Source organism: Oncorhynchus keta, unplaced genomic scaffold (assembly GCF_023373465.1).
Source record: "Oncorhynchus keta strain PuntledgeMale-10-30-2019 unplaced genomic scaffold, Oket_V2 Un_scaffold_14384_pilon_pilon, whole genome shotgun sequence".
Taxonomy (NCBI): domain Eukaryota; kingdom Metazoa; phylum Chordata; class Actinopteri; order Salmoniformes; family Salmonidae; genus Oncorhynchus; species Oncorhynchus keta.
The window spans coordinates 1,189,970-1,217,451 of NW_026290787.1; the positions used below are offsets into that span (position 1 = coordinate 1,189,970).

The window sequence follows — 27,482 nt, forward strand, 5'->3', positions numbered from 1 at the left end:
CTCCTTCCAAAGGAGTAACACTGCTTCCCTTCCCCCATAGCTCCTTCCTAAGGAGTAACACTGCTTCCCTTCCCCCCTAGTTCCTCCCTAAGGAGTAACATTGCTTCCCTTCCCCCATAGCTCCTTCCAAAGGATTAACACTGCTTCCCCTCCCCCTAGTTCCTCCCTAAGGAGTAACACTGCTTCCCTTTCCCCATAGCTCCTTCCAAAGGAGTAACACTGCTTCCCTTCCCCCCATAGCTCCTTCCTTAGGAGTAACACTGCTTCCCTTCCCACACTAGTTCCTCCCTAAGGAGTACACTGCTTCCCTTCCCCCCATAGCTCCTTCCTAAGGAGTAACACAGCTTCCCTTCCCCCATAGCTCCTTCCAAAGGAGTAACACTGCTTCCCTTCCCCCCTAGTTCCTCCCTAAGGAGTAACATTGCTTCCCTTCCCCCATAGCTCCTTCCAAAGGAGTAACACTGCTTCCCTTCCAACCAAGCTCCTTCCTAAGGAGTAACACTGCTTCCCTTCCCCCTTAGCTCCTTCCAAAGGAGTAACACTGCTTCCCTCCCCCCTTGCTCCTCCCTAAGGTGTAACACTGGTTCCCTTCCCCCATAGGTCCTTCCAAGGGAGTAACACTGCTTCCCATCCCCCATTGCTCCTTCCTAAGGAGTAACACTGCTTCCCTTCCCCCCCTAGTTCCTGCCTAAGGAGTAACACTGCTTCCCTTCCCCCCATAGCTCCTTCCTAAGGAGTAACACTGCTTCCCTTCCCCAATAGGTCCTTCCAAAGGAGCAGCACTGCTTCCCTTCCCCCCCATAGCTCCTTCCTAAGGTGTAACACTGCTTCCCTTCCCCCATAGCTCCTTCCAAAGGAGTAACACTGCTCCCCTAGCTCCTTGCTAAGGAGTAACACTGTTTCTCTTCCCCCATAGCTCCTTCCAAAGGAGTAACACTGCTTCTCTTCCCCATAGCTCCTCCCAAAGGAGTAAAACTGCTTCCCTTCCCCCCCTAGTTCCTCCCTAAGGAGTACACTGCTTCCCATCCCCCATAGCTCCTTCCTAAGGAGTAACACTGCTTCCTTCCCCATAGCTCCTTCCAAAGGAGTAACACTGCTTCCTTTCCCCCCCTAGTTCCTCCCTAAGGAGTAACATTGCTTCCCTTCCCCCATAGCTCCTTCCAAAGTAGTAACATTGCTTCCCTTCCCACCAAGCTCCTTCCTAAGGAGTAACACTGCTTCCCTTCCCCATAGCTCCTTCCAAAGGAGTAACACTGCTTCCCTTCCCCCCATAGCTCCTTCCTAAGGAGTAACACTGCTTCCCTTCCCCCCCTAGTTCCTCCCTAAGGAGTAACATTGCTTCCCTTCCCCCATAGCTCCTTCCAAAGTAGTAACATTGCTTCCCTTCCCACCAAGCTCCTTCCTAAGGAGTAACACTGCTTCCTTCCCCTTGCTCCTTCCTAAGGAGTAACACTGCTTCCTTCCCCATCGCTCCTTCCTCAGGAGTAACACTGCTTCCTTCCCCCTAGTTCCTCCCTAAGGAGTAACACTGCTTCCCTTCCCCCATAGCTCCTCCCTAAGGAGTAACACTGCTTCCTTCCCCCATAGCTCCTTCCAAAGGAGTAACACTGCTTCCTTCCCCATAGCTCCTTCCTAAGGAGTAACACTGCTTCCCTTCCCCATAGCTCCTTCCTAAGGAGTAACACTGCTTCCCTTCCCCTTGCTCCTCCCTAAGGTGTAACACTGGTTCCTTCCCCCATAGGTCCTTCCAAGGGTGTAACACTGCTTCCCTTCCCCCAAGCTCCTCCCTAAGGAGTAACACTGATTCCCTTCCCCCTCGCTCCTCCCTAAAGAGTAACACTGCTTCCCTTCCCCCCGAGGTCCTTCCAAAGGAGTAACACTGCTTCCCTTCCCCCCCTAGCTCCTCCCTAAGGTGTAACACTGGTTCCCTTCCCCCCATAGCTCCTTCCTAAGGAGTAACACTGCTTCCCTTCCCCCATCGCTCCTTCCTCAGGAGTAACACTGCTTCCCTTCCCCCCCTAGTTCCTCCCTAAGGAGTAACACTGCTTCCCTTCCCCCCATAGCTCCTCCCTAAGGAGCAACACTGCTTCCCTTCCCCCATAGCTCCTTCCAAAGGAGTAACACTGCTTCCCTTCCCCCCATAGCTCCTCAAAAAGGAGTAACACTGCTTCCCTTCCCCCATCGCTCCTTCCTCAGGAGTAACACTGCTTCCCTTCCCCCCTTAGTTCCTACCTAAGGAGTAACACTGCTTCCCTTCCCCCCATAGCTCCTCCCTAAGGAGTAACACTGCTTCCCTTCCCCCCTAGTTCCTCCCTAAGGAGTAACACTGCTTCCCTTCCCCCATAGCTCCTTCCAAAGGAGTAACACTGCTTCCTTCCCCATAGCTCCTTCCTAAGGAGTAACACTGCTTCCTTCCCCCTAGTTCCTCCCTCAAGAGTAACACTGCTTCCCTTCCCCATAGCTCCTTCCAAAGGAGTAACACTGCTTCCTTCCCCATAGCTCCTTCCTAAGGAGTAACACTGCTTCCTTCCCCCTAGTTCCTCCCTAAGGAGTAACATTGCTTCCCTTCCCCATAGCTCCTTCCAAAGGATTAACACTGCTTCCCCTCCCCTAGTTCCTCCCTAAGGAGTAACACTGCTTCCCTTCCCCATAGCTCCTTCCAAAGGAGTAACACTGCTTCCCTTCCCCCATAGCTCCTTCCTTAGGAGTAACACTGCTTCCTTCCCCACTAGTTCCTCCCTAAGGAGTACACTGCTTCCTTCCCCCATAGCTCCTTCCTAAGGAGTAACACAGCTTCCTTCCCCATAGCTCCTTCCAAAGGAGTAACACTGCTTCCTTCCCCCTAGTTCCTCCCTAAGGAGTAACATTGCTTCCTTCCCCATAGCTCCTTCCAAAGGAGTAACACTGCTTCCTTCCCACCAAGCTCCTTCCTAAGGAGTAACACTGCTTCCTTCCCACTTAGCTCCTTCCAAAGGAGTAACACTGCTTCCCTTCCCCCCATAGCTCCTTCCTAAGGAGTAACACTGCTTCCCTTCCCCATAGCTCCTTCCTAAGGAGTAACACTGCTTCCCTTCCCCCCTTGCTCCTCCCTAAGGTGTAACACTGGTTCCCTTCCCCCATTGCTCCTTCCTAAGGAGTAACACTGCTTCCCTTCCCCCTAGTTCCTGCCTAAGGAGTAACACTGCTTCCTTCCCCCATAGCTCCTTCCAAAGGAGCAGCACTGCTTCCTTCCCCCATAGCTCCTTCCTAAGGAGTAACACTGCTTCCCTTCCCAATAGGTCCTTCCAAAGGAGCAGCACTGCTTCCCTTCCCCCCATAGCTCCTTCCTAAGGTGTAACACTGCTTCCTTCCCCCATAGCTCCTTCCAAAGGAGTAACACTGCCCCCTAGCTCCTAACACTGTTTCCCTTCCCCATAGCTCCTTCCAAAGGAGTAACACTGCTTCTCTTCCCCATAGCTCCTCCCTAAGGAGTAACACTGCTTCCCTTCCCCCATGGCTCCTGCCTAAGGAGTAACACTGCTTCCTTCCCCTAGTTCCTCCCTAAGGAGTAACACTGCTTCCTTCCCCATAGCTACTCCCTAAGGAGTAACACTGCTTCTCTTCCCCATAGCTCCTCCCTAAGGAGTAACACTGCTTCCTTCCCCCTTGCTCCTTCCTTAGAGTAACACTGCTTCCCTTCCCCGTAGTTCCTCCCTAAGGAGTAACACTGCTTCCTTCCCCATAGCTCCTTCCAAAGGATTAACACTGCTTCCCCTTCCCCTAGTTCCTCCCTAAGGAGTAACATTGCTTCCCTTCCCCCATAGCTCCTTCCAAAGGAGGATTAACACTGCCTCCCTCCCCTAGTTCCTCCCTAAGGAGTAACACTGCTTCCCTTCTCCCATAGCTCCTTCCAAAGGAGTAACACTGCTTCCCTTCCCCCATAGCTCCTTCCTTAGGAGTAACACTGCTTCCTTCCCCCTAGTTCCTCCCTAAGGAGTACACTGCTTCCTTCCCCCTTAGTTCCTCCCTAAGGAGTAACATTGCTTCCTTCCCCATAGCTCCTTCCAAAGGAGTAACACTGCTTCCTTCCCCATAGCTCCTTCCTAAGGAGTAACACTGCTTCCTTCCCCCATAACTCCTTCCTAAGGAGTAACACTGCTTCCTTCCCCCTTGCTCCTTCCTAAGGAGTAACACTGCTTCCCTTCCCCCATCGCTCCTTCCTCAGGAGTAACACTGCTTCCCTCCCTCCCCCCTAGTTCCTCCCTAAGGAGTAACACTGCTTCCCTTCCCCCCATAGCTCCTCCCTAAGGAGTAACACTGATTCCCTTCCCCCATAGCTCCTTCCTAAGGAGTAACACTGCTTCCCTTCCCCCCTTGCTCCTCCCTAAGGTGTAACACTGGTTCCCTTCCCCCATAGGTCCTTCCAAGGGTGTAACACTGCTTCCCTTCCCCCCTAGCAACTCCCTAAGGAGTAACACTGGTTCCCTTCCTCCCCCAGCTCCTTCCAAAGGAGTAACACTGCTTCCCTTCCCCCCTTGCTCCACCCTAAGGAGTAACACTGGTTCCCTTCCCCCCCTCGCTCCTCCCTAAGGAGTAACACTGCTTCCCTTCCCCCCTTGTTCCTCCCTACAGTGTAACACTGGTTTCCATCCTCCTAGCTCCTTCTCAGGTGTAACACTGGTTCCCTTCCCCCTAGCTCCTTCTAAGGTGTAACACTGGTTTCTTTCCCCCATAGCTCCTTCCTAAGGAGTAACACTGCTTCCCTTCCCCCCTTGCTCCTCCCTAAGGTGTAACACTGCTTCCCTTCCCCCCATAGCTCCTTCCTAAGGAGTAACACAGCTTCCCTTCCCCCATAGCTCCTTCCAAAGGAGTAACACTGCTTCCCTTCCCCCCTAGTTCCTCCCTAAGGAGTAACATTGCTTCCCTTCCCCCATAGCTCCTTCCAAAGGAGTAACACTGCTTCCCTTCCCACCAAGCTCCTTCCTAAGGAGTAACACTGCTTCCCTTCCCACTTAGCTCCTTCCAAAGGAGTAACACTGCTTCCCTTCCCCCCATAGCTCCTTCCTAAGGAGTAACACTGCTTCCCTTCCCCCATAGCTCCTTCCTAAGGAGTAACACTGCTTCCCTTCCCCCCTTGCTCCTCCCTAAGGTGTAACACTGGTTCCCTTCCCCCATTGCTCCTTCCTAAGGAGTAACACTGCTTCCCTTCCCCCCCTAGTTCCTGCCTAAGGAGTAACACTGCTTCCCTTCCCCCATAGCTCCTTCCAAAGGAGCAGCACTGCTTCCCTTCCCCCCATAGCTCCTTCCTAAGGAGTAACACTGCTTCCCTTCCCCAATAGGTCCTTCCAAAGGAGCAGCACTGCTTCCCTTCCCCAATAGGTCCTTCCAAAGGAGCAGCACTGCTTCCCTTCCCCCCATAGCTCCTTCCTAAGGTGTAACACTGCTTCCCTTCCCCCATAGCTCCTTCCAAAGGAGTAACACTGCCCCCCCCCTAGCTCCTAACACTGTTTCCCTTCCCCCATAGCTCCTTCCAAAGGAGTAACACTGCTTCTCTTCCCCCATAGCTCCTCCCTAAGGAGTAACACTGCTTCCCTTCCCCCCATGGCTCCTGCCTAAGGAGTAACACTGCTTCCCTTCCCCCCTAGTTCCTCCCTAAGGAGTAACACTGCTTCCCTTCCCCCATAGCTACTCCCTAAGGAGTAACACTGCTTCTCTTCCCCATAGCTCCTCCCTAAGGAGTAACACTGCTTCCCTTCCCCCCCTTGCTCCTTCCTTAGGAGTAACACTGCTTCCCTTCCCCCGTAGTTCCTCCCTAAGGAGTAACACTGCTTCCCTTCCCCCATAGCTCCTTCCAAAGGATTAACACTGCTTCCCCTTCCCCTAGTTCCTCCCTAAGGAGTAACATTGCTTCCCTTCCCCCATAGCTCCTTCCAAAGGATTAACACTGCCTCCCCTCCCCCTAGTTCCTCCCTAAGGAGTAACACTGCTTCCCTTCTCCCATAGCTCCTTCCAAAGGAGTAACACTGCTTCCCTTCCCCCCATAGCTCCTTCCTTAGGAGTAACACTGCTTCCCTTCCCCCCCTAGTTCCTCCCTAAGGAGTACACTGCTTCCCTTCCCCCCTTAGTTCCTCCCTAAGGAGTAACATTGCTTCCCTTCCCCCATAGCTCCTTCCAAAGGAGTAACACTGCTTCCCTTCCCCCCATAGCTCCTTCCTAAGGAGTAACACTGCTTCCCTTCCCCCATAACTCCTTCCTAAGGAGTAACACTGCTTCCCTTCCCCCCTTGCTCCTTCCTAAGGAGTAACACTGCTTCCCTTCCCCCATCGCTCCTTCCTCAGGAGTAACACTGCTTCCCCCCCCCCCCCCCTAGTTCCTCCCTAAGGAGTAACACTGCTTCCCTTCCCCCCATAGCTCCTCCCTAAGGAGTAACACTGATTCCCTTCCCCCATAGCTCCTTCCTAAGGAGTAACACTGCTTCCCTTCCCCCCTTGCTCCTCCCTAAGGTGTAACACTGGTTCCCTTCCCCCATAGGTCCTTCCAAGGGTGTAACACTGCTTCCCTTCCCCCCTAGCAACTCCCTAAGGAGTAACACTGGTTCCCTTCCCCCCCTCGCTCCTCCCTAAGGAGTAACACTGCTTCCCTTCCCCCCTTGTTCCTCCCTACAGTGTAACACTGGTTTCCATCCTCCTAGCTCCTTCTCAGGTGTAACACTGGTTCCCTTCCCCCTAGCTCCTTCTAAGGTGTAACACTGGTTTCTTTCCCCCATAGCTCCTTCCTAAGGAGTAACACTGCTTCCCTTCCCCCCTTGCTCCTCCCTAAGGTGTAACACTGGTTCCCTTCCCCCATAGGTCCTTCCAAGGGAGTAACACTGCTTCCCTTCCCCCCTAGCAACTCCCTAAGGAGTAACACTGGTTCCCTTCCCCCCCCCAGCTCCTTCCAAAGGAGTAACACTGCTTCCCTTCCCCCCTTGCTCCACCCTAAGGAGTAACACTGGTTCCCTTCCCCCCCTCGCTCCTCCCTAAGGAGTAACACTGCTTCCCTTCCCCCCTTGTTCCTCCCTACAGTGTAACACTGGTTTCCATCCCCCCGAGTTCCTCCCTAAGGTGTAACACTGGTTCCCTTCCTCCTAGCTCCTTCTCAGGTGTAACACTGGTTCCCTTCCCCGTAGCTCGTTCTAAGGTGTAACACTGGTTTCTTTCCCCCCTAGCTCCTTCTAAGGTGTAACACTGGTTCCCTTCCCCCCTAGCTCCTCCCTAAGGTGTAGCACTGGTTCCCTTCCCCCCTAGTTCGTCCCTTCAGTGTAACACTGGTTTCCATCCCCCCTAGTTCCTCCTTATGGTGTAACACTGGTTCCCTTCCACCCTAAGCCCTGCTATGGTGTATGCAGACTGAAGGGATAGGGTACTTGTAAGCAATAAGGTGTGGGCTTCACCTAGCCTTCATATGGGTTTTGATTTCATTCTACCATAGAGTTAACACCTAGGTCTGCAAACATTGAAGTGGTATGGAATAGAGACCAGGGGATGGGTGTAGTATTGGACTGGACTAGTATTGCCCAGCCTAAATGTCAATAAAACTCCCATTATCTCCATGACACTGTGATGAGCCAAAAGCCAGGTGAACTCAGTTGGGTTTGAGGTCAATTTCATCTTAAATAAGCTCAAGAATTCAAATATCCTCACAGAAGATGATAGACTAGCTGCCCAATTTGAATTCGTTAATCGAATTGCAATTCATCTCCCTTGTTGTCAAATGTCGACTGAGTGAGTTCCAATGGAATTGACCCTGTCAAACCCCCCACCCCTGGAAGGCGCCAAGGCAAGAGACCACACGCAGGAGTGTCATTCCACGGGGAAGAACTGTGAGAAAGGAGAGAGAGGGTAGGTACGCTTTGATGACATAGACACGGCTGTGCTCACAACATGGGCCCCCTCCCACGTTCAGCACGGTCCTGCAGTGTTAGTATTACCCGTTAGCACCTGGCCACCTTCTCACATTACCTTGGATGGGAACTAGATTGCCATTAGAGAGAAACGAGAGAGAATGGGAGATATAGAGGGAACTTGAGGTAGCCTTGTAGCCAAAGAAAGCCAATGGTCGAGACGGATCGTGAGTAGAGGTGTGAACGTTTAAACGAAATGTGGATCCTTAACGTTAAAAAAAATCCACAAACGGAATAATAATAGGTTTTATTTCCCACAAAATTATAATCGCGGTGCAGCTGGCTCGCCTAGTCTTTCTCTTCGCTAATGGTGCGAGTGCGTGTTCTCTCTTCCGTCTGTTGCATGTAGAATATCCTAGCCTATTAATTGTGGATAGGCCCTGCTTTACAATAAGTCGCAAAATACAGCATTCTTTTGCGAGATACTGCTTTTGATTTCCGATAGATATGTCTCGTAGACGGTTCTGACTCCGTCTGCCTGGTGGCTGACCTGCCTGTCCCATCTCTCTCCGTCCCTCGCTAGCTCGCTATGAAAGATGCGAGTGTTTGTTCTCACAAGTACGGCAACTAATCAGTCTTGTTTTCTGTCTACTAAATGTCACGGTATTTAACGAACTTTAAAGTACTTTATTTAGGAGTGATATGTTCGTAGGTAGGCAGCTTGATATTATTTGATTGACAGTTCTGGTGGCCGAGTGATGGATATTAGCTGCCATTCAGAAGCACAGATCCTTTACAAATACAATTCCCGTTCAGTGTCGCTTCGAAACTATCTCCAGAGAAGGTTTCGTGTCGGTATTTAAAAAGCTGTAGTGTACCCTTACATACCAACATGCCGTAGCGCGTTCAATGGTATATGACTGCGGTAGATTTAACGTCATTGCCCGGCACTAGCGGGCAGAATTGGGAGCATTATTCTGCATTGTGAAATTTGTATGCTTTTTCCCCCTTATCGTTTTAACGGAAAACCGATCTTAAAAAACTGATGTTTAAATGGCAGTTTAACCCTTAAGCACAATTGACAATTTGTCACACCCCTAGTGAGTAGTAAGGACACGTTGCCTTCCATTGAGGTAGGCTAAGAATGTGACTCATTCTTAACTCTTTCGTGTCAAGAGTCCGATTACAGTCCAATGATGGTGTTAAAAACAACGAGGCAGAGTTCAGTTAACTCGTCCCCGGATGCCAAAACTGTGTACACACTAATTGCACCGGAAAGCTTCTAAAGTGTCTGTTGAGATAGGAAAGTGGAAGAAATCACACAGCTCTAAATATTTACTTGGTTTAATTTACTGGTTACTTGAAGAGTACAACCTTTTGAATATTAATAGAGGGCAATTAGGATTCATATTGCTGTAATGGAGTGCATCTGAAATTCACAGGCCGAAATACCTCTAGGATATTAAGCCAGTCTCAGTGCAGAGATTTCCACTTCTCTCCTAGACTCCAGTAGGGTAGGGGGCCTGAGGAGGAACGTGGGACCCCGAAACACCCATGTAGTCAGAGCTGAACTACCAGTTAAATGCACCCAACCATCGTGCTTCTTTAACTTACACCATCCCTTTCAGAATCCGATGGTGTTATGCAAGAGGGGAAAGTATGTATGTAGGAAAGGAGGAGTAATGAAGGAAAGAGGAAAGCAGGTGAGAGTACATAGGGATGTAAAGAGAGGAAGGAATTAGGATGAAATAAATACAAATGGGGCACTTTTTGGGAAATAACCAGTCTGGAGGCCCAGGAGCCCTTTGACAAGCAGAGACCAAATTCAATATCACCTCTGAGTCCCCTGTTCTCAAAGCAGTCAACAAACCCATCTGTAAGAATAAATCAGCCAGGCCAAACTCCCCAGAGTCCACACTCCGTGAAGAGCTGACCACACACTTCCTGAGAAATAGTGGAGACAAGAAACAACGAGAGAAGAGAAAGTTAGATGGAATGTAGAATTCTAAGAAGCACCTCGGGAGGTGTGGGCAGAAGGAGATTCTTGCCAGCATGCCTAGAGTCAGTTACATCATCTCATCATAATGGCTGAGGTGGAGGCTGGAGGGAGGGAGAACAGATCGTAGACCTGTAGATGAGGGTGTAGGCTAAACGGTCTGAATGACTGGGCCCAAGACACATGCACAGTACGGGAAAGACGGTGAAGGGTTTGTTATGTTTGTTCAGGGATAGCTTAGCCTTCGTATGTTCTATCAGTAACAAATGTACTGAGTGTTATGGTTGCTCAGAACCCCGAGGCTATAAAACATGCACAAATGGTAGTTAGCCTAATGTGTAGCAAGTGTGTGTATTGTTTGTAGAGCTATGAATGAATTAAGAAAAACTGCAAACATATAATTTTTTAAAATGCTTACATTTAATGAGCTCAATGCGATCAAAAGCATTAAAACGTAGGCTAGAAGTTGATGTTTAATTAGCTGAGCCAACGTGAGTCAGAGTACTGATCACTCCACCAGTTCCCAGTCATTCTGACAATATTCCAATCCTTCCTGGCTCTAATGAGTACCCCAGAGCCAGAATTAAGAGCCGCGTGTGATTCCAGTTGCACTTGTCTGCATTACTATTCCCATGCAGAGAATCATTATGAGCAGAGACGGCTCAAATTACCCACGCCTCGCCCATCCCCTTCAACTGGAGCTTAAATGCCCGGCCTGAGCACGTCATTGTGTTTACTGAAATGTAACACACACAATGGGCTAATAAGTAGGATTGCATAACCTGTTTGCGTGAGCTTTACTTCCCTCAGATAAGGATGCAGTGGAGAGTAAGGCCTTGTGCCATCTTTTGTTAGAATAATGTCTGAATAGGCAATGGGCCTTAGTTCACTGCTCATGTACAGGGTCTCGCCTTGACTACTGTGCTTTGTTGAATCTGTTTATTCTTATTGTGCATTTGTTTTTACCAAAATGATTCAAACTAAATTGGAAGATATAACATTTTAAAAAGGTTCGCTTCCAAAAGCCCCAGTAGGCTTCTACCAATGGTACTGCAGTAGACCTATAGCTTAGCAATAGGTCTGAGTTACTCGTAATGTCTACCAATACTCTCAACAGGGTGTCCCTCCACATCTCCTTTTTACTTTCTTAAAGGAGGAGAGGAGAGCCTGGTACTAGCTGGCTGTCAGCCAACTGTGTATGGATCCGGAAGAACTTGATTCCTACAGAGCCAGAGGGGGAAGGGTTCCATTCTGGTTGATTCAGAATGTTCTAGAGACTGAACACCCCATTCAGCTAAGCGTACAGTAAGCTACACCTCAGAGAACAATTAACTTAGTGTAGTAGTCAACTAGCAGGTTGCAGGTCATCCTCAGAGCATGACCCTACTGGCAATCCTCCCCTCCCACACAGTCCCCTCCCACAGTCACCCACCCAGTCACCTCCCACACAGTCACCCACCCCGTCACCTCCCACAGTCACCCACCCCGTCACCTCCCACACAGTCACCCACCCCGTCACCTCCCACCCAGTCACCTCCCACAGTCGCCTCCCCCGTCACCTCCCACAGTCACCCACCACCCAGTCACCACCCACCAGCCTCCCACCCCGCAGTAAAAATAAATGTTGTCATACCCGTGGTATATGGTCTCATATACCACAGCCTTCAGCCAATCAGCATTCAGGTCTCGAACCACCCAGTTTCTTAAATGAGATTAGGTAGAAATAACAGAGATTAAAACACTCCTCCAGCTCAGGAACTGAGCCGAAACAAAGGCTCAGTCATCCCAAAGGCCTTCTGCCAACCTTAGACAAATCATAGCAGAGGTGTTTGGATGTGTGCGTGTACTAGCCCGAAACTATTCCCTCATCAGCTAACACGAACACCTAACACAGCGACAACCTAACACATATGTCGCTGGTTGACATGTCTATTTACACCGTTTCAGCCTCTGTCGGTAGCACGTCACACCTACTTTGGGAAGTGTCACCACAACATTTCAATCATTCACAGATCTACAGTGTCAGTCAAATGTCTCTCTCTCTCATCAAACAAAATGTCTTGTTATAGTTCACAAACCTCCTCAGAGGGCTACAGGCCACGGGTGAAGTGAGTATTCCATTGACAGTTATTTTTAAGGCTACATATCTCGTAAAAACCCATCTAGACTATATTAGTTACTTCTCAGAGCCATGCATGGAAGCATAGGCAACACTAGAAGGGAAACAGAAAAATGACTGGCTGTAAAATCACATCCTACTAAGCGACGAACGTTTGTTGCCGTGTCAACGCCACTTTAGACGTCCCTGACAATACAGACCCTTGAGCTGCGATAACAGCACGTCTTCAGCTCATTGAACACTCCATGAACTACCAAGGGAACGAAAACATCTGAACCAATGTGAACCAAAGGGAGCATGGGATAGCAGGAGAGGACTTGTTCTAAGCCTCTGTTCGTTGGTTCCCTAGCTCTTCTTGACAGTGAGTGTGGTTTACAAAAATTGGAGGTCAGCCCTGGAGTCCACTGACATTAGTTATATATCCGGCCTCGGGGCAATCCTATTTCAAACCCTCTATTGTCTCCAATGATCTTCCTCAGCATCCCCTCCCTTCATCCTGGGCTGAGGAAAATGATCCCCAGCTTTCTGAAGGAGACGCTGGCAGAGTTCTCTACCTAAAAGACACTGGCTGGTACTCAGTGCTTTTGTCTGACAATCGCTTCACTGTCAGAAACTAGGCTGCGTCGCTGGTGGAGAGGATTGATTTGGAATCATGCTTTTTGTTCGGCTTTCTTTCACAAAGCTGGGACATAAATCAAGTTTATTGGAAAATATTTGCTTCACTAAACAGAACCGGGTGATGTACAATGAAATAAATAAGTGTAGCTGTTTTGGTGAAAGACGCCCTTGTGCCCTGACAACTATGAGTGAGAAAGGAAAGATGAAAGGAGGAACAAATTACTTTGGGAAGGGGAAGGTAGGAGGCCATGAAGCCCTTTCTGATCATGGTGATAACATAGTCATGGTGTAATAGGCTCCTCTGACTAGAGGCCCTCTCTGCGTTACTGCACCAAGGTAGGCCCTGGGCGGCTACTTATTTACCAGCTGTCCTGAGACCAGTATTGTCACCCACCACATGACGTCTAACACCAGGACTGGGTAAAGTAGACCAGATCCTAGATCCGTCACTGAGTGAGGAGGTAACCGAAGCAGAGAGCTCCCTAAACAAAGAGTAGAGCCTGAGGGGCTGAAGAGCAATCAGCATGTGTCTCAGCCTGGACCCTAATGGACCCACGGGTCTCGATTGAGCATAGAGGGGGAGGGGAGCTTGGCCAGCTCCAAGACCACAGCAGCCTGCCTGCCCAGTCTTCATATGAAGGGGTGTGATCATCAGCCACAACAATAGAAATCCGGGGTAAAGGGGTTATTGGTTGGAGTGGGTGGTAGTTTCAATACATTTACATCTGGGTTTCCAGACTAATCTGTGAAAATGACATTGTTGTAAGCTATGTGAGGGCAAACTAGGCCTGCACCAAATAGAAGAGGCCCTCTTCAATCAACAACCACCTTCCTGCACTAATGCATGTCAGGATTTATGTGCTTTATAAATCAATGTTTATAGTGTGAAACAGATAGAAAACTCAACTGCTTCTAGACCTATCAATTATCTCAGTGTTGGAACTGGGAATGTTTTAAACATTTGTTCACTTATTCTTGAAACCTGATAACTGGGTTTTACTGAACTGGGTTTTGGCCTAAACCCAGAGTTGCTACTTTAGATTTTAGACTAATTGTCAATCCAGGGTAAAATTAGGTTGCCTCCTAAATCTCTTTGTAAGACAAATCCAGGCTAAATAGATCAGGGATAAACGTGATCATTAACTGTGTGTGCAATGTTTAAAAGTCCATCAACAATAGGATTGGCCACCTCTGGTTGGTGGGGATCAATAGACTGGTCTACAATTGACAGGGCAGGGACAATGACTAGCAGTGCATGATATCAGAACACCGGTGCAGCCATAGAACACAGCAGTCTACCCAAAACACTGAATGTGACTATTCTGTTGAAGTTCCATCCTCCCCAGGAGCCTATGCTCCTTCTCTTAAAGTAGGATCAAGAAGTAGTGTGTGATGTCATCGCAATGACAATCTGCAGCCTGTGTCTTGTTCCAAATGGCCAATGATACTAAATGATTGACTATAATTACCCTGCATCTGAATCTGAGAGAAGAGTGTAGTGGTGTTGACAGTAGTACTTGTGGAGATCGTTATAGACCTAGTTGTAGTAGCCAAACAAGTTTACATTTCAACCCAAAACTATGAATGGCCCAGCTTTTAAAACATATAGCGCCTCCAAACCACAAATGAGTCACTATGCCTATGTGTAGTAAAATAATGTTATATTGTCATATACGCCAGATAGGTGCCATGAAATGTGTTGTTTTACAGGGTCAACCATAGTAGTACAACACCCCGGGAGCAAATTAGGGTTAAGTGCCTTGCTCAAGGGCACATTGTCAGATTTCCCACCTTGTCGGCTCGGGTATTGGAAGGAACCAGTGACCTTTCCATTACTGGCCCAAAGCTCTAACCGCTAGGCTATCTGTCGCCCAGTACCGCCTCATCAAAATAATGTGTCTGACAAAGTTGAATGGATGCACAAAACATGAATGAAAATTATCTAGATTGAGAAATGTTTTGAATGTGTGAGCCAATGAACTTTCGTTTTGAACAGATATATTCTCTCCTGCCATGTTAAATGAAGATATCCTGCCCAGCTAAAACAATGCACTCGGCTCTTGAACTAAACAGGGGCTTCACCATACATTATTGGGCCTCACCCAATCAAACTAACAAGTCAATAGGCCTAACTGGTTTCCCATATATTGAACAGTTTATGCAATCGTGTTATATGCTTATTGAACCAGTTGCTGTGGAAGTGATTTTACATAGGCCTGACAATAGATGGGTAGTGTGAGGTTGTATGACCAACTCACCTACAAGTAGGCCAAGTAAAACAGCTGTCATGATGGTGGTGGCAATTTATATTTGTAAGGCAATTGCTTCCATACAGAAAAAAACAGGCAGGCAGACACGCAATACAATGCACTCAATGCAAACAAGAGGTTTCATTTATTATCATTGTTCAGTTCATAAACATATGCTGACACTTACTTCCCAATCACCTCGCACAGCTCGTAGACATCCTCAAAAAGCACGTCGTCGTCCGCCATGGTCCAAGACAAACGGGGATGCTACCCCCCGTGAAATTCGCCCCACACGGTATTATTTATAGAGAAGCCAATGGCCTCAAGTGTACAGCTCTGACTGATCCTCGTTGGGAGAGAGGGGTAACTGCCACGGAATACCCCGGCAATGGTCGAATAATTCTAGTTTCCTAAATTAATTTCCCAAATGGAAAACCGATGGAGAGGTAATGTTAGCCCGCTAGCTAGAGCGCCAAGCTACATGCGCTGGGTTTAGCTCGACCGTTTTTGACACTCCTCGGCCCCACCTTCTCCGTTTCTCCCGGCTGGTTAATCCCACGACCAGAGCCGAGGACGCGGGATTTATCAACCGTTTGCACAAAACACACCTCTTTGCATGCCCCGAGATTGTATTTTCGGCTAATGCCTACCAGATGCCTCTGCCCGAGTAGGCAGCTTGCTCCCCCGCAAGATAGCTGGCTAACTATAAAATGGTTGGCTATCTCCTAGCAATCTGGATTTATTTTACCGTTTGAAATAGCTTGCTAGCGCCGTTATCGCGCTGAGCACACCCAATGTATCACATATGTCTTGGAATATTACCGCACATGCAAAACAAGGTTGCAGCTACCTGATCTTAAATCAAAGACCTTCATGTTTATCTCGTAAAATGTGCATCCATGTATATTTCGTTGATATGTTGAAAATAAAATGATATTATTTCGTATTCCAGTCTCCTTCGAGCACCGTTACTCCAATTTTTACGCTGTCTCGGATGCTGCTCCTCCGGCTTCCAGAAATGGAAGACTCCTCCCTCTCTAGGTTATGATACTGGTGTGTGGAGAGCCATAATGGCTTTGTAGGCGCGCTCAGACTCTTTGCTAATTCCAATGCCACTTGAGCCAACATGACGTTCAGGGCGCCACCCTCCAAGTCCCCCAAGGCGCAGTTTCCTAATCGGTTTCACACTCCCCATTCCACCAATCCACGGTCGCATTCAATGCACCGCGCACACGCGTTGACAACATCAAACCCATCACCTTACGTCAGCGTTTCCACAATCCTTTCACTGCCCTCGCAATAATATGTATCGTGTATTGTGTATGAATTATTACTTTCCATCTGATACAGATTTGTCCGGACCAATATTGCACGTCTATAAATAAGGGTATCAAAAAAGGACCAGCATCCATTGCAGCATTGGAAACACAGGAGTTGACTATTGGAAATATATGAACATTTTTTTTTTGAATATTAGCAAATACCCTATTTCTATAAACCCTTGTTGCCATGCATTAAAAAAGCAAGTACAACCAGATTCCTGCAAGTGATGGCCTCACATTGGCTGGACATTATTTTGCTCTGCCTCAACATAAATGAGCCTATGCATTCTACACTCGGGCAGGAGATGAGATTTGAAGTGATGTCTGTTGTGCAGGTGTGCATCCAGAGATACTTTCTAATAATAGGTGATAAGAGACCTGACAGATATTAGACCTGTTAGGCATAGTCATGTCACAACCACATCTTGGGTCTGTCACATTCGCCTCTCTGCTGAACGTAACCAGTGCTTACAGGGAGGGGCTGGTTCTGTCTGCGGAGTTGCATCAGATGCTGTCTGATAAGAATGAAACAAAATTGCTAACTTGTTGTTATAAAAGTGTATATATAAAATGTATGTTGTGTATGTAGCAGAAAAGCTGCAAGAAGATATGTGTCCTCCGAAGAGGGGATGGGTTATTAAAACATTAAAATACGGTGCCTAGCGGTTCTTGTACTATTGAATCCCAAAGAAACAACCATGTAGCCTAAGTCATAGGTTATTGCAATAGAACTACCATTCTACCACGTACCTTTTCAGTAAATACTTGGTAATTCATTGGCTTAATGGCAGTGAATGCACTGCTTTGCTTTTGACTGATCCCTGGGCCACATTGTTGACACACTTGCGCCAATGCATTTGTATTATTCGGTCACAACGTCACAGGTGAGTGAGTCACTCTGGATTGGTTGACACTGCCCCCTTGAGGTGGTCATACAGGAAAAAAAGAGATCTTATTAAATGACCAGAGGGGTTATGTCATAAACCCTAAAGTTCCAGAATGGGGTGAAATGGCAGCCAGGGAGAAATCCAAACCAGTCTAATTGGAATTAATGTCTATCCTGATTTTACTTATTTATGGAAGGAAATAAAAGTAAGCCATATGATATATCTGAAATTGTGTAATAGAATTACTGTCAACCTTAAATATAGTCATATAATTATACAGTTTTCTTCAAATTCATTATTTTACACAATATCTTACAACAGCACTGGCAAACCATGGTTGACCAACTCCCTGACCAAAATGGCTGACCTCACTGCCAAGGTACATATCCATTCTAGTATTCTAATTCCTAATTATATGATAAAGAACTCCAAATCTAGATACAATGCAGGAATAATATGATAACATCCCAGACCCACTAGTCATAGGCTCTGTATTATACCCCAAATACATAAGAAATAAATGTACTTTCACACAGAATCTTCCTTCAGAAACAAACATTTCAGTCTACCCAGGCTAGCATTATGATGACAATTTCACTCCAACTCAGGGAGAAATGGTCCCATTTGATACATTTTCAATTTTCTCTCATGAATAATTTGTGTGATAGGCCTAAAATGGTCTCTATCTATCAGTTGTTTAATAACCCATGCTTCGTATAAAAAGGCAGCTTCTCACTGTACTAATTACTATGAATTATTGTACTATGAATAATGAACATTGCTATTCTAACATGCATTGACATTTCATCTCTGACTTTGTCCACTGACTAGTACGACAGAGAGGGTATTGCGTAACCATACTAATGACAGCTCTCAACAAACTGATTGTGACAGAGTTAACTATTGTTTGGCTTGGACCCTTTGGAGCCAGCTGCCTGAAGGCATGGATTAGGTTGTATCTCAATAAAATAATTTGTTTCTCCTCTACTAATATGAAGTAACTGGTGAAAGCCAGTACCTAGTATATGCATGCACCATATCAAATTTGCCTTTCCTATTTTTTTTTTCAGATCAGTGCAGATAAAGGAGATATAAGGAGGTTTAAGTATGAAGATGCAGCCCTTATATTACGATCAATGGATTAATAACACAATTGCTTTGAACAGCCTGACTGAGGTGTACCGGTATCTGGTGCCACTAGGGCGAGCTGCTATTATAAAACATCCCTTGCAGTTTCCATAGTGCTTATACTCTGGCTTTACCCTACTATTGGTTGGATCTATTAGGGGCTATTGATGATCCGATTGGTTGGTGATGTGGTCATCGGATGGTCATCTCTACCCCTATACCATTACACATGGGCACACTCACAGATAGATAGAGGTAAAAACAAAGAAAAAGGCAGGACTGGAAAGAGAAAGCGAGAGAAACAGAGAGAGAGAACGAGAGAAAGGCAGCGAGAAAGAGAGTGGAAAAGAGGGAAGGCCACACCACACAAGACAGCAAGCGGAAGAGAGAAGGAGAAAAAGAGCAGTTTCCATAGCAACAGGGAGGGACCAGTGGTAGTGTGGTGCTGGCAGCTACAGTAACACACAGTAGAGAGAGGCACTCTGGTGAGGTAACATCATGGCTGCCTCTGTTTTCAGCTTCATTCAGCTCAATAGACATTGAAGTCATTATTTACACAAATCAATATGCCTCTGACAGGTCATTATGAAATTACAATAAATCAATACAATTTTATTTGAAAGGTCAATTGACAAAGAGTACTTTATAAATCCCAGAACTAAATCCCTAGCTACAGAAAGCCTATCAGGACTAAATCCCTAGCTACAGAAAGCCTATCAGGACTAAATCCCAAGCTACAGAAAGCCTATCAGGACTAAATCCCAAGCTACAGAAAGCCTATCAGGACTTAATCCCTAGCTACAGAAAGCCTATCAGGACTAAATCCCTAGCTACAGAAAGCCTATCAGGACTAAATCCCAAGCTACAGAAAGCCTATCAGGACTAAATCCCAAGCTACAAAAAGCCTATCAGGATTAAACCCCAAGCTACAGAAAGCCTATCAGGACTAAATCCCAAGTTACAGAAAGCCTATCAGGACTAAATCCCAAGCTACAGAAAGCCTATCAGGACTAAATCCCAAGCTACAAAAAACCTATCAGGATTAAACCCCAAGCTACAGAAAGCCTATCAGGACTAAATCCCAAGCTACAAAAAGCCTATCAGGATTAAACCCCAAGCTACAGAAAGCCTATCAGGACTAAATCCCAAGCTACAGAAAGCCTATCAGGACTAAATCCCAAGCTACAGAAAGCCTATCAGGACTAAATCCCAAGCTACAGAAAGCCTATCAGGACTAAACCCCAATTCAATGTGCATTTAATATAAACAAAAACATTTTTTTTTAATTAATTGACATTGTACTCTGTGACAGAGGTAAACACAAAAAAAATGACAATTAGTACTTATTTTAGATTGATTTGATGAGTATCTTCCTTTGTCACTTTCTACATGCAGTACCTTTCAAAAGCAGATCTCACAGTGAAGATGAATACAGAGACATAGTGGTGAAATATCTTAGTATTGTGACAATGCTCATTCATTGTTGCTGTGACATGCATGGTGGTTATTACAAATCCATCCTCCATGCTGACACATCCATTTCTATTCACATCATAAAATCTGGACATTTGCATTACCGGAACTCATAGACTACACTTAAGATAGGCAGCCCAATTCTGATCTTTTGCCAAAATTACTGGCAAAAAATCTGACCTGATCGGCCAAAATACCAATAATTTGGCAAAAGATCGGAGTTGGGTTTCCTGTGTAAAGGCAGCCATAGAGCTACTGAAATCTGAAAAGTCATGCTGGCTTTAATAATCAAAATAAATATATTGTTGAGAAGTTAAACGTGTCAAGATAGACTGTTAATCCACTCAGTGTACACACCAAGCCCTGATTGTATGCATGTCTGCCATGCAGTCCAGTGACCACACACACAACTGTTAACATTGCTAACCAACAAAAATCAGGCAACTTTATTTGATAAAACAGAATCATAAGACACATCTATAGTTATGGTTGGTTGGTTATCAAGATTTCAAAATAGCACTCAGGAGGTCAGAACATATGGAGGTTAACGGCAGTAAGAAGTTAATGTGCACTTGGTGAAGTACAGAAACTAATGGAAAATCATACTCCTGACACGTAATATTTAAATAGTTAAAGACACAATATGGAACAACTCATAAGCAACTGAACACTGACTTTACACTGTACATTTCCTTCTATCTATAAAACTGATAGTATATTCTACACATGACTAAATCACATGTTTTCCTATTACTACACTGATAGCAGGTTCACATTTTTTGGAATGAGTCTTGTCCTGGAGGCAGAACTAAGCAAATCCACTGGATAGGCCAGCTGCAAAGTCAGAATTGGCTATATTGTAAAAATTCATGAAAACTACATTAAACTTTTTGGTCTAAATTTAAGGTTAGGCATTAGGGTTAACAGTTAGATTTAAAATCAGATTTTGTGGCTGTGCCAGCTAGTGACCATTCTGCAGAGCTGCCCCCAGAAAAAGATTCCTTATGAAAAACGCTAACCTGCACACTGATATACCTACAGTACATTAGAGAGCTGGCCTGTGTCCCAAATGGCACCCTAATTTCCTACATAGGGCTCTGGTCAAATGTAGTGCACTATGGGCATTTGGGACACATTCCTGATCCTAGACCTGTTATTCCAGGTAAAAGAGGGCACCAGATAGACAGGGGCCAAGGAATCCTATGTCCAGTGTGTGGTACAGTATATTAGTAGTATATCAAGAGGTGTCGCGTTGTGCACTTAAAGTAACATTTCTAACATTTTCAACATTGTATTCATCATCTCCAGAACTACCCTAACATCAACATATGTGAAAATGCCACGTTTCTATGTTTTGAAGTCAAAATTCGTTTTTCTAATGGCATCATCTGGTGTGCATCGTGATTTCAACCAATTATGAGTAGGCAATGTTCACTAATTGATTCAAATCACATGATGCACACCATATGACGGTGAACAAATATCTGTATATAATATAGCTGAATCAAAACATAGAAACGTGACATTTTCACATACATTGATGTTGGGGGTAGTGCTGATTATGAATATGAAGTATAAAATTCCATATTCAACAGGCCCAAACAACTGATCCTGGATCAGAAACCACCAGATAAATAGAATAAAAAGAGGGTGGACAAGCTAGAATCTGATCAGTTGGGCAGTAACGGAAGAGAGCAGCCAGGGAGGCATAAAGTGGCAGCTTCACATGTTCAGCCTCCTCCCAAACCCGTTTCATGACTAGTTCCGTGCTGGGAGAAAGACAACGATTCACAGTTAATGACAACATCCCGTGTGGTGACTCAGTTCACAGTAATGACAGCTTCCTTCTTCCTATGTAACGACTTCCTCAGTCGTGAATTGGCCCCGACGTCACTAGGAGGCCAAGCCCAGGAGGAATCCACCCACAAACCCGCTGGACAGGACAATGTTCTTCTTGACAAACTCTGTGGCCTGCAGAGAGGGGAAGGAGGAGAGGAAACAAGCAGGCTGTGAGAGGTCACCTCCAATAACTGAAGGGTTATAAGTGATAATAGATGGAAAAATAAGATTCTTATACGCAGGGTATACTTTAGTTTCTGCTTGGGAAAAATAAGATTCTTATACGCAGGGTATACTTTAGTTTCTGCTTGGGAAAAATAAGATTCTTATACGCAGGGTATACTTTAGTTTCTGCTTGTGATAAATCCAGAAATGTGCTTTTACAGTGTGAGTTCGCGAGAGGGCGATGTTGCTGCATTATTAGTCCATCAAATGGCTGCGGATGACTCAGATATTTATGAACTTAGCTATTTCCCCCCAAATATGTAATTAAGTATACCTTTTTTTCCCTCATAAGTACATGCAATGCAAGGCACTGAGATTCAAGCGGACTGGCAATCCAATTGAATCAAAAAGCAGCTCCCACACCCAGGTACCAGTGTTGGTCTCACAGAATAAATGAACAGTAAAGGACCAATGAGCACGCACACATCTCAAACATGTTCACCTTTTAGAATCACACAATACTATAGGCACAATAGCCTACCATAAAACAATGATTAGTAAAGTCAGGCAGTGTAATTAATACCTTTACCTCCTCGAAGAAGGAGTTAATTTCAGGGGCTGCTTGCTTGGTTCTCTTCTTCAGGTGTTTCTTTGCTTTGTTCACATCCTTCTCCACTTTCTTCCAGTCTACCTGCACGTAGCCACTGTGATTCGCTATCTGCAGGAGAAGGTGCAGAAAGGAAAATGAGTGAGGATTGTTGGGTTGCATGTGAAGTGGCACTCCGTTCACGTTGTAACATGTGATGTCATTGGTGTTCCCAAGTGGCGCCTTAGTTGATGTGAAGTAAGGCACTGCATCTCAGTGCTAGAGGCGTCACTATAGACCCTGATTAGTTTCCAGGCTGTATCACAACTGGCAGTGATTGGGAGTCCAATAGGGCAGCGCACAATTGGCCCAGCGTCTTGCAGATTAGGATTTGGACGGGGCAGGCCGTTATTGTAAATAAGAATTTGTTCTTAACGGACTTGCCTAGTTAAATAAACTTTTAAAAATGGAATAGAGATGTGTATTATGTACCCAGCGTTGACTCAATACAAATATGATGCATCTCTTACCTGTAATAACAGGAACCCTCCACCTATGGCAGTTGCAGCTATCTTCCCTACTCTCTGGAACAAGTATCCTGCACACCTGAATGTGAGAGAGAGGAGTGACTGATAGCAGTGCTGTAGTACTCGAGTCCAGGACTCAGACTTGACTCAAGTCTCAATTTTCATAGCTCAACTCAGACTGGACCAGAATTGACTTTGTTGTCAGAAAATCTCTCTGATGCATAATTTAAAATATGGGGCCTACTAGCTACAACAGCAAATGTTAGATATATCCTTAAAATGTACCAACAGTTGGCGAGAATTTAGATTTTTAAATGGTTGGACCACAGCTTTTAGCACTACCAAGGGACTTGTGACTCGACTTGGGAATAAAGGACTCGGACTGGAACACTAGGGACTAGAGGTCGACCGATTATGATTTTTCAATGTTGATACCGATTATTGGAGGACCCAAAAAAGACCATACCGATTAATCTGCCAATTTTTATTTATTTATTTGTAATAATGACAATTACAACAATACTGAATGAACACTTATTTTAACTTAATATAATACATCAATAAAATCTATTTAGCCTCAAGTAAATAATGAAACATGTTCAATTTGGTTTAAATAATGCAAAAACAAAGTGTTGGAGAAGAAAGTAAAAGTGCAATATGTGCCAAAGCGAACATTTAAGTTCCTTGCTCAGAACATATGAAAGCTGGTGGTTCCTTTTAGCATTAGTCTTCAATATTCCCAGGTAAGAAGTTTTAGGTTGTAGTTATTATAGGACTATTTCTCTCTATACCATTTGTATTTCATACACCTTTGACTATTGGATGTTCTTATAGGCACTTTAGTATTGCCAGTGTAACAGTATAGCTCTCCTCGCCCCTACCTGGGCTCGAACCAGGAACACATCGACAACAGCCACCCTCGAAGCATCATTAACCATCGCTCCACAAAAGCCGCGGCCCCTGCAGGGCAAGTGGAACAACTACTCCAAGTCTCAGAGCGAGTGACGTTTGAAACTCTATTAGCGCGCACCCTGCTAACTAGCTAGTCATTTCATATCGGTTACAGCAACCTAATTTCTGGAGTTAATAGGCTTGAAGTCATAAACAGCTCAATACTTGAAGCATTTCGAAGAGCTGCTGGCAAATGCACGAAAGTGCTGTTTGAATGAATGCTTCTAAGCCTGCTGCTGCCTTCCACAGCTCAGTCAGACTGCTCTATCAAATATCAAATCATAGACTTAATGATAACATAATAACACACAGAAATACAAGCCTTAGGTCATTAATATGGTCAAATCCGGTAACTATAATTTCGAAAAATAAAACATTTATTATTTCAGTGAAATACGGAACCGTTCCGTATTTTATCTAACGGGTGGCATCCATAAGTCTAAATATTCCTGTTACATTGCACAACCTTCAATTACGTAAAATTATGGCAAATTAGTTCGCAACGAACCAGGCGGCCCAAACTGTTGCATTTACCCTGACTCTGTGTGCAATGAACGCAAGAGAAGTGACACAATTTCCATAGTTTAATATTGCCTGCTAACATGAATTTATTTTAACTAAATATGCAAGTTTAAAAATATATACTTCTGTGTAGTTTTTAAGAAAGGCATTGATGTTTATGGTTAGGTACATTCGTGCAACAATTATGCTTTTTTTTCTCGCAAATGCGCTTTTGTTAAATCATCCCCCGTTTGGCGAAGTTGGCTGTCTTTGTTAGGAAGAAATAGGCTTCACAGTTCGCAACGAGCCAGGCGGCCTAAACTGCTGCATATACCCTGACCCTGAAGAAAGGCGTTGATGTTTATGGTTAGGTACACATTGGTGCAACGACAGTGCTTTTTTCGCGAAAGCGCTTGTTAAATCACCCGTTTGGCAAAGTAGGCTATGATTCAATGATAAATTAACAGGCACCGCATTGATTATATGCAACGCAGGACAAGCTAGATAACCTAGTAATATCATCAACCATGTGTAGTTAACTAGTGATTATGTTAAGATTGATTGTTTTTTATAAGATACGTTTAATGCTAAATAGCACCTTACTTTGGCTCCTTGCTGCACTCGCATAACAGGTAGTCAGCCTGCCACGCAGTCTCCTTGTGGAGTGCAATGTAATCGGCCATGATCGGTGTCCAAAAATGCAGATTACCGATTGTTATGAAAATTTGAAATCGGCCATTACGATTAATCGGTCGACCTCTACTAGGGACTCAAGGTTAAGTGACTTGACTACATCACCGACTCATACCATGCATTTCATCAGTGAAATGTGTTGATGTGTTTCCGAGGGGCCAAAGATCCAGACATTTGTATAATAAGCATATTTAGCCTATACACCTTTGCTTTGGGTTGCATACCAGCCAGTGACCCCTCCCATCGCAATCTGCGTGGTCACAGAGTATTTCTCTGCGAGGGGACCAGAGTTATTCCCAAACACCATGCTCCACCATTGGTGCCTCCGGGCGTACTCTGTCAGGTCCACCACCTCATAGGTCTCATCCTCGCTCTCCAGCTCATCCTTTTCTGATAAGATGTCATCTGGGATGAAGGAAAGACATACAAATAATTTAAACAGTTTTGCTTTCACTTTATATCACCTAGGCAACCTAGGACAGGTTTTTCTATCATCTAGGCAACCTAGGGCAGGTTTTTATATAATCTAGGCAACCTAGGGCAGGTTTTTATATAATCTAGGCAACCTAGGGCAGGTTTTTATATAATCTAGGCAACCTAGGGCATGTTTTTATATAATCTAGGCAACCTAGGGCATGTTTTTATATAATCTAGGCAACCTAGGGCATGTTTTTATATAATCTAGGCAACCTAGGGCATGTTTTTATATAATCTAGGCAACCTAGGGCAGGTTTTTATATAATCTAGGCAACCTAGGGCAGGTTTTTATATAATCTAGGCAACCTAGGGCAGGTTTTTATATAATCTAGGCAACCTAGGGCAGGTTTTTATATAATCTAGGCAACCTAGGGCAGGTTTTTATATAATCTAGGCAACCTAGGGCAGGTTTTTATATAATCTAGGCAACCTAGGGCAGGTTTTTATATAATCTAGGCAACCTAGGGCAGGTTTCAGGTCCAAATTCAGTCCAATTACCACAGTCAAGAAACAGTTCCAATGCATGCATCTAAATCTTTGCTGTAACTTCATAGTAGTATTGATAGAATTCACAAAAACACATGAATTCATTGAATATTGATTTAAAACATGACTGGAATACTTATTTAGTTGGTAATCACGTTCACGTCATTACTATAAAGTGTATATCTGCGATAATGTTACAATAGTCGGGATAGACGCCATGGGTGACAAAAACAAATAGGTTCACAATGCCAATGGCTGGTATTTGGGTCGATGGGCGATTGCATGCCATTGTTTAGAAATTAGGCTAAATTGCTAGCACCAAACCTAGCCATCTAGTAAGTAAAGTCCCCCTGTCAAAAGCCGCAGGTGAAAGAATAGCAATATTTGAGTGTTTAGATTTCTTGATATTGGAACTATCTATATATAGTATAGCTGATTCATTGTTATAATTCGAGATTATTTTATCCATAAACATGGGGAAGCACTAACCTTCTTTGCGATCCGCCATTTTGGAGAAAATTACATCAGGATGTTGTCCGCTGTATGCAAGCCCCGCCCCTGAGCTTTATAAACCTCTGCTGGCCCCGCCTACAGAATGATGCTTTGCCACATCAGTATTTTAACACTTTGCTCTTTCTTTGAAATGTTGCAGAATGTTGACAATTTCATTTGGAAGCATAAAAATGTTCCATACAAAATATGATTCGATTTCCATCATATTAGATTCAATTTCTGCCCAAATTAGCTATCACTTTATCCCTTGAACATTTAAATTGATTTGAATGTAATTCCAATCTACATCAAATACTGTAACTTATATATAATCAATTGATATCAACATAAATAGTAAGATTTTATAAAGTAATATGTTAAGGGTTTTATGATATATCAAAAAAGCTATTTGGATAATTAGATTTGAGGATTTTACATTGGGTGGATATGTCTTGTCTACCAAATGAGTCTGGGTATTTTGAAAATGTCCACAGCTGGGGGGAAAAAACACCAACAAGAATGATTGCTATACATTTCATTTTCAAGACATGTACAAAAGTAAGAATGTAATTCATAACACAGTAAATATACTGCACATAAATACAGTAGAACTAGCTAGTACATTAAAACAAAAATGCAAACAGATCAAATTGGTATCAACCACAAAAAATGTATAGGAATGTGGGGCCTTGGGCAAGGATGATGATTATTATGATGTGAACATTGCAGGGTGAGAAAATTTTGACAAGTATTATTTGCTGTTGATGGGTAAGCATGTCTAAATAAAACGTTGCAATGATGTGTGGAGGTAAGAATTCTGATTGTGGAGGTAAGAATTCTGATTAGGACTGTGTAAGTCCTTACCTCCACACATCATTGCAACATTTTATTTAGACATGCTTACCCATCAACAGCAAATAATACTGGTATCAAGTATTTGCACAAATTTCTCAGTTGTCACTCTTAAATGTATTTAGTAATATGACAGTTTGCATGTAGTTATTTAACATTGTTATTTATGCACTTTGCAAAACAAATCAATAAATTTGAATACCTATAAAATATATACATTATTGATTTTGAGAAATAATGAACAGGTATAACTGATTTCT

At 44.7% G+C, this 27,482-nt stretch overlaps 2 protein-coding genes across 20 annotated transcripts in view; both read right to left on the bottom strand.

The window, feature by feature from the left end:
• The window catches only part of LOC127927482 (peripheral plasma membrane protein CASK-like), a 62,371-nt gene extending 46,480 nt beyond the window's left edge, over positions 1-15,891 (bottom strand). For 5 of the 16 annotated variants that reach the window (XM_052513945.1, XM_052513944.1, XM_052513938.1 and 2 more), the window contains exon 1: positions 15,031-15,887. In XM_052513945.1, coding sequence (XP_052369905.1) covers positions 15,031-15,089 — 59 coding nt within the window. In that variant the 5' untranslated portion in view covers positions 15,090-15,887. Of the gene's footprint in view, positions 1-15,030 lie in introns of all 16 variants that reach the window. The other 11 variants (XM_052513947.1, XM_052513934.1, XM_052513943.1 and 8 more) reach the window with 4 other exon arrangements.
• A 2,872-nt stretch (positions 15,892-18,763) lies between these two features.
• LOC118377573 (FUN14 domain-containing protein 1-like) lies at positions 18,764-26,433 on the bottom strand. Of its 4 annotated transcripts, none has more exons than XR_008127743.1 (6): positions 26,368-26,433; positions 25,140-25,320; positions 22,774-22,849; positions 22,241-22,375; positions 19,214-21,624; positions 18,764-19,085 (listed from the first exon to the last, which is right to left on the bottom strand). XR_008127743.1 is itself a non-coding variant. In XM_035764511.2 (5 exons), exons 1-5 carry the CDS (start codon positions 26,384-26,386, stop codon positions 21,547-21,549), a joined length of 483 nt encoding a protein of 160 aa, XP_035620404.1. In that variant the 5' UTR covers positions 26,387-26,433; the 3' UTR covers positions 18,764-21,546. The 4 variants fall into 4 exon arrangements, 2 of the variants coding, with proteins under 2 accessions (XP_035620404.1, XP_035620403.1); XR_008127742.1 differs by having other exon boundaries at positions 18,764-19,181; XM_035764511.2 differs by having other exon boundaries at positions 18,764-21,624; positions 22,247-22,375.
• Between the last annotated feature and the right edge of the window lie 1,049 nt (positions 26,434-27,482).

Coding starts and splice junctions, on each gene's coding strand:
- LOC118377573 (XM_035764510.2), bottom strand. Junction 22,850..25,139: donor ATGGGAGGGGTCACTGGCTG/GTATGCAACCCA, acceptor TCTCACATTCAG/GTGTGCAGGATACTTGTTCC. Junction 21,625..22,240: donor CCTTCTTCGAGGAGGTAAAG/GTATTAATTACA, acceptor CCCTCTCTGCAG/GCCACAGAGTTTGTCAAGAA.